Below are 10,762 nucleotides of genomic sequence, written 5' to 3'. Positions count from 1 at the left end.
GCTTCATTAAACCTTGAGGATGAGGGAAGATTTGAAAGGCATGTGCAGTGTGCCTGGGAGCCACTAATCCTGCCTGATTTACTTACTTGTGGAGGAGTCACTCTAGGTCAGTGGGAGGGAGAGCAGTGATTGAAATACAGTAGTTCCCTTCAACTCGGGGCGGAAAGAGGGGGGGAGAGGGAGAGAGACTGACCGAGAAGGGGGAGAGTGTGGAAAGGAAGGAAGAGGAAGGGGGGAACAAAAGAAAAGAAAAGACACATTTCAGAGAAGAGGCAGTAATGGCCGGCAGGCAGGTGCGCTTTGGGGAGGGAGAGCCCGGGGGTTTGAAGCGGGGGGAGGTCTGGGGCTTGGGCTCGGGCTTGGAGACAGGCGAAGGAGAAAGAGAAGCGAGCGGTGGAGACCCAGGGAGCCTGAGAGAGACGGGGAAAAGCGGCCAAAGGTGGGATAACGGGAACTCCGGGCCGGACCGAGAGGTGGGAAAGGGGGAGGAAGAGAAGAAAGAGGAGGCGAGGGAGAGGGAGGAGGGGAAAAGCAACAGAGCAAACGGAGATGTGACAGAGAATGGACTGAATAGCGGGCAGCAAAGTAAAACAAGACAGCAAGAGCACGATGTCTCCTTATACGTCAAGGTAAGGTTTAGGGGGCGGTGGGGTGGGGGAGGAGGGAGGGGGGGGCTGATAAAGACTTTAGCAACTCTTTTTTAAGAAGATATTTTGTCCCTCTTTCCCTCCCCTTCTCCCCCCCACCCCCATTTGAACAAAAAAAAGGGATCAAATACTTAACTCGTTATAGCGTGCAGTTCTGTACTGTAGCTCAGTGGTTAGAGCGTTCGCCTATCAAGCGAGAGGACCCGGGTTCGATTCCTTGGCAGGGCGAAAGGTTAGGCAAGTTTCCTTACTCCACACTACAATAAGTAGGAACCCGGTTGTTAGTTGATTAGCGGATTGCTTTCCGGGGATAATAATCTCACCAAAATAATAATTTGGTCACTCAATCCACGGCTGTTTGTGAGACGCTGTTGTGCGCAATTGTCTGCTGCGTTTCACCCACAAAATATGCAGTCAGTTTACTTTACAGTATATTCTGTGAAGCGCTTTGAGGTGTATCAATGATGTGATAAGGCGCTATATCAAATGCAAGGATTATTATCTGAGATGTCTGCTGTGTTACTAAGCATTAGTGAGTTGGGTCAGTGGCGCTTAAACCTGTTCCACTGGTTAGATAGGTTAATGGTAGGATTTAGAAGCCAAGTTAACAAGCATTTGAATTTTTTTAAAAAAATTATTATTTTCTCCTCTCAAGGTGCCTCTTTCTCTCTCTTCTCTATCTATCTCGTTCTCTCTCCCATCTTGCTTCCACTCCCCTCCATCTCTGAAGCGGACACGTTTCATATTCCAGCTGCGTTTGATTCTGGTCAGTTCTGGTCGTGTGTGATTTTCATCTGGGCTATGAATTTTATAATCATAATCAATAACATTCCTACTTCCATTTGATGCAGCGCTTTATCACGTCTTCGAGACAGCTCAAAGTGCTTCACTGGATACACTGTAAAGCAAATTGACTGTATATTTTGTTAGCAGTAGCCAAGGACGCACCGCAGCATCCCACAAACAGTCGCAGATTTGAGTGATTATTATTTCTTAAAATTATTTTTTTTGAAGGAATTATTACCCCCGGAAAAGCAATCCACCAATTGATTAAAAAAAACGGGTTCCTGATTACTGCTGGTAAACAAAAGCATGTGGTGTAAGGAAACTTGCTTGAGGTTTTGCCCAGCACAGGTCCTCTCACTTGTGAGGCGAGTACTTTAATCGATACAGTAATAATGATCTTTGCCTCTGATACAGCATCTTAACACATTGTCAGTGTGTATCGAAGCAAAGGATTTTACTGTGAAGTGTAGTGACTGTGCATTTCTCTCTTACTGATGTGACAGAAACGTGCACCTGTGATAATGACAAACTGAAAACACAAGAACTAACCAAAACCAAAATCTTTGCAGTCACCAGTCACGGCCAGCGGTGACTCAAAAAGTTATGCGAATTGTACACTGTACCTCTGTGACCCCCCTCCCTACTAATCTGTCCACTCCCTCCGCGCAGCAGGCTCCGGTCTGCCGCACGCTCCCTCCCACTCGCCGGCCCCACCATTGGCCTTCAGCCACTCTGCCGCCCACCTTCTGGAACTCCATCCCACGATCCCTCCGTCTCGCCCCCCCCAACACCCCCCCCCCCAACCCCACTCCCTTGCCTCCTTCAAAACCCGTCACAAGACCTTCCTCTTCGACCGTGCCTTTGGTCACCCTCCTACTCTCACCCTCCACCCTCTTTTGACCCCAACCCCCCGCCCCCCACCAGCTCGGGTGCAAATCCTTGGCTGTCCAGCGCCTTGGGACGTCCTCCTGACGTGGAAGGCGCTGTGTAAAAGTCATTTGTTATTGTAGTTCCTTCCTCTACTGCCTGTACAGCATGTGGATTTCAGTGACACAATAAGGTGCACAGTCTTGTCGTAAGTGAGAGTTTCTTAACAGCCTGTAATGTGATCTCTGGGTTCTGTCTTTGTATCGTGTTTGGGTTTCACTCTTGTGCTTTGTTATATAATCTGATCGCTTTGATTGTTCTGTCTCTATTACACTCTCTTTGGGATTCTGCTCTTTCTTTTATTCATGTGTATGTTATTACGATAACAATGCAGAATGTTTGCATTGTTATCGTAATAACAATGTAATGCAGAATGTTTCATTTTAACAGCAGAGTATCGTAATAATAATAATAATCCTCGCACTTGATATAGCGCTTTTCACGTCGGGAGGACGTCCCAAAGAGCTTCACAGAACACACTGTAAAGTGAATTGACTGTATATTTGTGGGCGAACGCGGCAGCCAATTGCGCACAGCAATGTCCCACAAACAGTCGTAGATTGAAAATGACCAATTTATTATTGTTTTTGGTTTTGGAGGGATTATTATGACTGTGTATTTGTGGGCGATATTTTTTTTAATGGATTATTACCCCCACAAAAGCGATTCGCTATTCGACTAACAAGCGGGTTCCTGATTACTGCTAGGCAAACAGAGGTGTTTGTGGAAACTTACCTAATGCTTTGCCCTGTCCGGGAATCAAATCCAGGTTCCCTTGCTTGCGAGGCGAGCGCTCTCACTGTTGTACTACAGGACTACTGTATAAATTGCCAAAGTATTTAGCAACAGCAACAAAATTGCTTTTGCATTTAAAACATGTTATCAAACCAAATCAAACGGTATTTCATCCTGCTGAAGTCTTAGTCATATCAAAGTATCCCTTTATTAGATACATCGTGATCTTCAGTTCATTAACCTTTGATCGGAGACCGATCCATCGACTAGCCAGAGATTTACGTTTTGTGATTTTAGAACCAAAGCAAATGCAACAGTAGAGAAAAACAGAGAACATTAAGAAGATTACAATTTGATCCGTACGGACTATATTGCATCGGTAGGATTTTTTATCTCTCTCAGAAAAGTTAATCCTTTTGGTGGCACAATTTTGATCGTTATAATCATCGACCTATCTTTGCGTTTCTTTTATTGATACTGTAGGATCATTGCTCCTTTTGAACTTGTCTGCCTTACAGTTCCTAATTCACCCCATGAGAGTGTGCTGGTGTATGTGTGTGTATACGTGGATGTATGTGTGTGTGTGTGTTTGTGTGGATGTATGTGTGCTTGTATGTACCGTGTATATATATATATACCTGTGTGTGAACATGTGTGTGTGTATGTGTATGTGTGTGTGTATATACAAGAGTAGGCTTCATTCCAGGTAAATGAATGGAGAGACAGAGAAACTATTTCCTCTGATGGAGGAATCCAGAACAAGGGCGAACAATCTTAAAGTAAGAGCTATGCATTTTGGAGTGAAGTCAGGAAGCATTTTTTAATGCAAAGGGTAGTGGGAATCTGGAATTCTCTTAAATGTTCTCAAAAAGGCTGTGGATTATGGCTGCATCCATTCACATTTTCAAGACTGAGGTGAATAGACATTGGTTATCAAGGGATATGGGGCAAAGGCCGGTTAATTGGAGTTGAGGTACAGATAAGCCAGGATCTGATAGAAAGGCAGAACAGGCTCGAGGGACTCAATGGTCAACTCCTGTTCCTATGTTTTCTATGTAAGTGGGAAATTTTCACACACAGGTGATAAACTCTTGTCTGGTTTAGCATGGCGATGCGTTTCTGCATGTTAACTGACTCAAAAATGTTTTACCAAGTAATTAAACTTGGATTACGCTTTGGACCGTAGTGTGTTTAATATTTTCTTAACACAATCCCTTTAACCAGCAAAACAACTTCCTGCCTTTCCTTAGGAAGGTGTTTCAGACACAATAATAATAATAATAACAATAATAATAATACTTGCATTCGATATAGCGCCTTTGAGACATCCCAAAGGGCTTCACAGAATATACTGCAAAGTGGAGTGACTGTGTATTTCATGCGCGAAACACGGCAGCCAATTGCACACAGCCAGTGTGGATTGAGTGACCGCATTATTTTTTTTTGAAGGGTTTATTGCCCCCGGACTTTTGAAAGTAAATGTGCTTATCTTGCCCATTCCTTGTGTATTAATTGCATTACTTTTGGAGGTAGAAAGTTACCAGTTAGTATAGAATTTAGGGTAGACTATTTTGGATAAAATTCATTCACAATGCTGTGTACGGTGCTGTGTTTATATATTTGTAATGCCAGTTTTTTTTTACTGAGTAGCGACTTTGAAACAATCGTTTCCCAAAACATGTAGCGAAAGGTCTGCCTCAGTATCAATAACTTTAATTGTGGCATTTCATAAAATTTGTTAACAAACTGCTGTCTGGCCAAGCTTTCCCATGTCCAGCTAGGACCGCCCTACCCATCAGGGCTTTGGCTTCTTAATAATAATCCTATAATCCTTGCATTTGATATCGGTAGGATTTTCACGTCGGGAGGACGTCCCCAAGCGCTTCACAGAACACACTGTAAAGTGAATTGGCTGTATATTTGTGGGCGAACACGGCAGCCAATTGCGCACAGCAATGTCCCACAAACAGTCGTAGATTGAAAATGACCAATTTATTATTGTTTTGTTTTTTGGAGGGATTATTATTAAGCTCTGTGTGGAGTAAGGAAACTTGCCTAAGGTTTCGCCGTCTGCCTGGAATTGAACTCAGGTCTCTCGCTTGCAAAGCGAGTGCTCTAACCACTGAGCTACAGGACTCCACTTCTTAGAGTTAACAGGAGCCAAGTGGGAGGATTCCCTGCCCCCAGTGACTGGTCGGCCCTTCCAGGTCCTGCCGATGAGCCGGGCCGGGCTGTGCTGCCATCAGCAGTGAGTGCCCTGGAATACTGCGGACCCAACTGGCTCAGGAACCAGACTAGAGACCGGTGCGGAGGGCTGGCTCCATTCCGATATCCCATTGCCAAACATGTCACCTTGGAGCCAGTTCAGCTCCTAGGAGACCCCCGCTTATATTATTACACCTCGGAAAGCAATCCTCCAATCAACTATCAAGCGGGTTCCTATTTACTGTCCGACAAACAGAGGAGTGTGTGTGGAGTATGGAAACTTGCCTAAGGTTTTGCCCTGCCTGGGAATCGAGCCCAGATCCTCTCACTTGCGAGGCGAGTGCCCTAATCACTACGCTCCAGGACTCCGCAGAGAATCAGAGTATGCATATAGCCCCTTATCACATCTTCGAGATATCTCAAAGCGCTTCACAGAATATACTGTAAAGTGAATTGACCGGATATTTTGTGGGCAAAACGCGGCATCAAATTGCGCACAGCAGCGTCCCACGAACAGTTGTGAATTGAAATGACCAATTTATTATTATTGTCCTTTTTTAAGGATGAACACTGTCAGCCATAAACACCCTGCAGTGCTTTAAATATAATTTAAAGATGTGATAGTCGTGAAAAAAAGTGTCTCTTCCATACCCAGCACAGATTTGGAGGTTTGAGGATCAAGAGAGAGGTGACCAAGGTCACGGTTGAAAATTGAGGGTTTTGACGATGGCTAAGGGCAAGAAGCGGTGGGGTGGGGTGTTTGTGTGTGGGATGGGGGGGTGGGGGGTTCGTTCCAGACCTGCAATCAATGAAAAATATTCAGCATTAGGGAGTACTTGCTGTGTTAGACAGAGAGTCTGAATTCTGAAGCAAATATCCTTCGGTTGCTGCTAATCCTGGTTTCAGCGAACCTACTGACATGTGGCCTGGAGTGTATAATCTTCTTAAAGGCCAGCGAGTCCGAGTTGCGAGGGATTAAAGTAAACCATTTTAGAGTTTGCTTCCACGCTGCTTCTTGCGGCCAATATTCCCGCGGGGCAGAGAAAACACTCAGAAGGAGAGGCTGGTTAATTACCAGTAACGAGACGAATTGACTTAACTCCAACTGGAAAAAGTGATTTCAGGTTTAGCAAACGATCCAAAGACGTGGAAAAGTTTTATTTGCCAATTGGTGGATTGGGGAATGCATCTAGTAATAATAATAAAAATAATAACAATAATAATCCTTGCATTTGATATAGAGCCTTAACACATCTCAAAGCGCTTTACAGAATATAGTGTAAAGTATATTTTTTGTGAGCGAAACGCGGCAGCCAATCGCGCACAGCGGTGTCCCACAAACAGCCGTGGATTGCGTGACCAAATTATTTCAAATTGTTTTATTTGGAAGGAATTATTACCCCTGGAAAAACAACTGACAAGCAGGTTCCTACTTACTGCTAAGTAAACAGAGATGTGTGGAGTAAGGAAACTTGCCCAATGTTCCACCCTGACTGGGAATCAAACTCAGGTCCTCTCGCTTGCGAGGCGAGCGCTCTAACCACTGAGCTACAGGACTTGTATTGTGGGTATTAAATTCACATATTCTTTGTAACTTGATGTACATCGGGACCACTGCTCTTTTTGATCTATATAAATGACCTGGACTTGGGTATAGGGAGTACAATTGCTAAGTTTGCAGATGATAGATTTTTAAAAAAACAGAGGGATTAGGGGTTATGGGGATAGGGCAGGTAATTAGAGTTAGGTCTGAAGATCAGCCATGATCTTATCGAATGGTGGGGCACAGGCTCGAGGGGCTGAATGGGGTACTCCTGCTCCTAATTCTTATGTTCTTATGATATTAAGCTAGGAAACGTAGTAAACAGTGAGGAGGATAGTAGCAGACTGCAAGAGGACATAGACAGACTGGTAATGGGCAGACACGTGGCAGATGAAGCTTAGTTGGAAAAATGAGAAATGATGCATTTTGGGAGGAAGGATAAGGAGAGGCAATATAAGCTGATGGTACAATCTTAAAGGGGGTGAAGGAACAGTGAGACCTTTAAAGTACTTAAAGTAAATCTTTGAAGGTGGAAGGATAGGTAGATAAAGCTTTTAAAAAGTCATACGGGAACTAGTCTCTATAAATAGGGTCATAGAATACAAAAGTCAAGAAGTTATGATGAACCTTTATAAAACACTGATTAGGCCTCAGCTAGAGTTCAGTTCTGGGTACCACACTTTAGGAAGGATGTCAAGGCATTGGAGAGGATGCAAAGGAGATTGACCAGGATGGTTCCAGGAATGACTTCAGTTATCAGGAGAGGCCGGAGAAGCTCGGATTATTCTCCTTGGAGCAGAGAAGCACAGAAGAGGAGACTTAACAGAATCTTTCAAAATTATGAGGGGATTCAATAGGTTGATCAAGGAGAAACTATTCCACTGGCGGGTGGGTCGGTAACCCGAGGACACCGCTTTAAAATAGTTGTTAAAAGAAACAAAGGGGAGGTGAGGAAAGATATTTTTCACACAGTGAATGTTGGGATCTGGAATCCATTGCCTTAAAGGGCGGTGGAAGCCGATTCAATAACAGCTTTTAAGAGAGAAGTAGATAACTATTTGGGGAGGACAAGTTTGCAGGGCTATGGGGAGAGAGCGGGGGAGTGGGATTGAGATGGACAGCTCTTTTCAAAGAGCTGGTACAGGCACGATGGGCCTCCTTCTGTGCTGTGTAATTCTACAATTCTATGATTTGATACAGCGCCTTATCAGGTCATCGAGACGTCTCAACTCACAAAATTCCAAATATAGCCTTCTTAACAGTTTAAAATAAACTGGTTTTGATTTGTAATCAGATGCCCTTTGGATCCTTCCCAGGACACCAGTTACTTCACATTGACTGCTCAGCTGGATTCAAAGAACACTCTCTTGTTTCATAACTTTTGTCCAGTGGGAGACAGCTCATTGCTATTATTATTATTATTATTGTGGGCATCCTCCTCTGCACACACGTGCGTGACCTCGCAATTGCTGACCCCAAATTCTAATCAGTCAACTCTGGGGATGTTGACTAGACAGTTTTAAAAAATAATAATTCTTGCATTTGATACCTTATCACGTCTTCAAGACGTCTCGAAGCTCTTCATAGGATATACTATAAAGTGAATTGACTTATTTCGTGGGTGAAACATGGCAGCCAATTGCACACAGCAGTGTCCCACAAACAGTGGATTGAGTGTCCAATTTATTATTTCTTTTTGAAGGGATTATTGCTCCCAGAGAAGCGATCTGCTGATCGACTAATAACCGGGTTCCTACTTACTGCTAGGTAAACAGAGTAAGTGTATGGAATCGAACCCGGGTCCTCTCGCTTGCGAAGCTAGAGTTCTAAGCGCTGAGCTCCAGGACTCCATGATGATAGCTCAATGCTGTAATGAGAAGAATATGGGCTGGATATTCTGGAAAGATGAGATCAAATAGGCTGAAAGGGCTTCTTCTTCTGAATCTCTCTTGTAAACTAAACCTCAGTACAGTGGACCGTTACAGAGATATTGCGTTCAGATGCAGCCCACTAGAGGGCAAGGATTCACAGGGTTGCACGAATAGAATTGTGGTGATAGAGAACTGTTTCGCGGGTGTTTTAAAAGCTAAGAGTAATTCTATGCCCTTCAGGGTATGCAAAGCCCGAGCAAAACCTTTGTGCGTCATCTGCATACATGTGGAAGTTTACTCTATGTCTGCGGAAGACATCGCCAAGAGGAAGCATGTAGATGAGGAAGCGGAGGGGGCTAATAATGGAGCCCTGGGGTACACCACGGATGACTGGGCGGAGGCGGGGTTGGGAGAAGAAATCGCTTGAGGAGATAAAGTGAGGTGGTTGAGGGAGGAGAGGTGGTGGAGGAGGATGGGGTGATCGACTGCGTCGAACGGGGTGAAGAGATCCAGGAGAACGAGGAGGGAGAAGGAGCCCTGGTCACAGAAAGAGAGAGAGGGTTTGTTGTTTGTGACTACTTCTCAATTGTCTGTTGTGTACAAATCAGAAACCGATCTGATTTCCCTAAATAAATGTAATTAAAAAAAATTCTCCCTGCCCCAATTGTACATTTTTTTCAGATTATTGCACCTTCAGGGGACACATAGAGAGCCAGATTGAAGATGCCAGTAATTTAGAAAATCCAGCTTTCTTTGAGATATTTGCTTATTAATCGATCACTCGTCGCCCGTTAAATTTGACTTTTCCCAGGCTTCAGTTCAGCACACTGTTGAATGAGCGTAAATCTGTACCTGTCGGAGACTGGAGTTAATGTGCAACTATTTCTGTCTTTCTATTCATTTGGTTAGCAGCTTAAAGTTAGCAACTTTCCCACTATTTACCTCCACCCAGCTGTTCACAATAGAACTGCTGTGTTTGCTGACAAAAACTGTCACGACCAACACTCTTCAACTCTGTATGTTTTTGTGGACGAAACGCGGTAGCCAATTGCGCACAGGAGCGTCCCCCAAACAGTTGTGGATTGAGTGACCAATTTTTAAAACATTTTTTGAAGGAAAAGCAATCGGTCAATCAACTTACAACTAGGTTCTCAATTACTGCTAGGTAAACACTGTGTGGTATAAGGAAACTTGCCCAGGGTTTCGCCCTGCCGGGAATTGAACCCAGGTCCTCTCGCTTGCGAGGCGAGTGCTCTAACTACTGAGCTACAGGACTCCCTGATAATACTGTCTCCCTCATATCCTTCAATCCCATTTATTTTTAAAGGGTATAACATGACATTAGCTGCTTTAGCTGGGAGCTTATTCTGTGCATCTGCGTTTGCAACCTTGGTGGGGGGAGAGGGAGAGAGAGAGAGAGAGAAAAGAGGTTGATGTTTCTTCTCTTGTCTTTTGAGCCTTGTTGATTTTGCTCACTCACTTACTCACTCACTCACCCACCCATCCACCTTGTTAACTAACCTGCTTAAGTCACTATTAAATCAATCTCGTCTTTTAGAGAGTTGTACTCAGTCCTCTTTTCTCCAATGAGTGATAAGCCATAGCAATTATTTCACAGTGCTTCGTGGGTAATTGCTGTAACATTGTATTTGTAGGCAAACACAAAGGCCAATTTGAGCAAAACAATGTCCCGTGGCCGTGAAGTGCTTCACAGGTTATACTATAAAGTGAATCGACTGTATATGTTTTGTGGGCGAAACCCTGCAGCCAATTGTACACAGCAGCGTCCCACAAACTTGATTGAAGTGACCAAATCATTTATTTATTTACTTATTCATTTACTTATTTGTTTATATATGTATTTATTTATTTATTTGTTTATGTATTTATGTGTTTATTTGTATGTGTGCGTGTGTGTGCCCGTGTGTGTATGTATTTATTTATTTATTTGAAGGGATTAGTGCTCCCTAAAATAATGACCGATTTATCTGGGAGGGTTGGTTGTTGGCCAGGACATAGGGCAAACTACCATCTCTTTTCAAATAGTG

General features: G+C 43.8%; 1 protein-coding gene across 1 annotated transcript in view; it reads left to right on the top strand.

Annotated features, from left to right (window-relative positions):
* Positions 1–221: 221 nt before the first annotated feature.
* Positions 222–10,762, top strand: part of LOC103186752 (chloride intracellular channel protein 4) — a 44,374-nt gene continuing 33,833 nt past the window's right edge. Inside the window, exon 1 of the mRNA XM_007905962.2 lies at positions 222–629. Within this exon, the coding sequence (XP_007904153.1) occupies positions 279–629 (351 nt within the window). The 5' untranslated portion in view covers positions 222–278. The remainder of the gene's footprint in view (positions 630–10,762) is intronic.

Source organism: Callorhinchus milii, unplaced genomic scaffold (genome assembly GCF_018977255.1).
Source record: "Callorhinchus milii isolate IMCB2004 unplaced genomic scaffold, IMCB_Cmil_1.0 Scaffold4, whole genome shotgun sequence".
NCBI lineage: Eukaryota > Metazoa > Chordata > Chondrichthyes > Chimaeriformes > Callorhinchidae > Callorhinchus > Callorhinchus milii.
The sequence above is the reverse complement of the archived record's forward strand: the minus strand, read 5'-3'. Positions and strand labels throughout refer to the sequence as shown.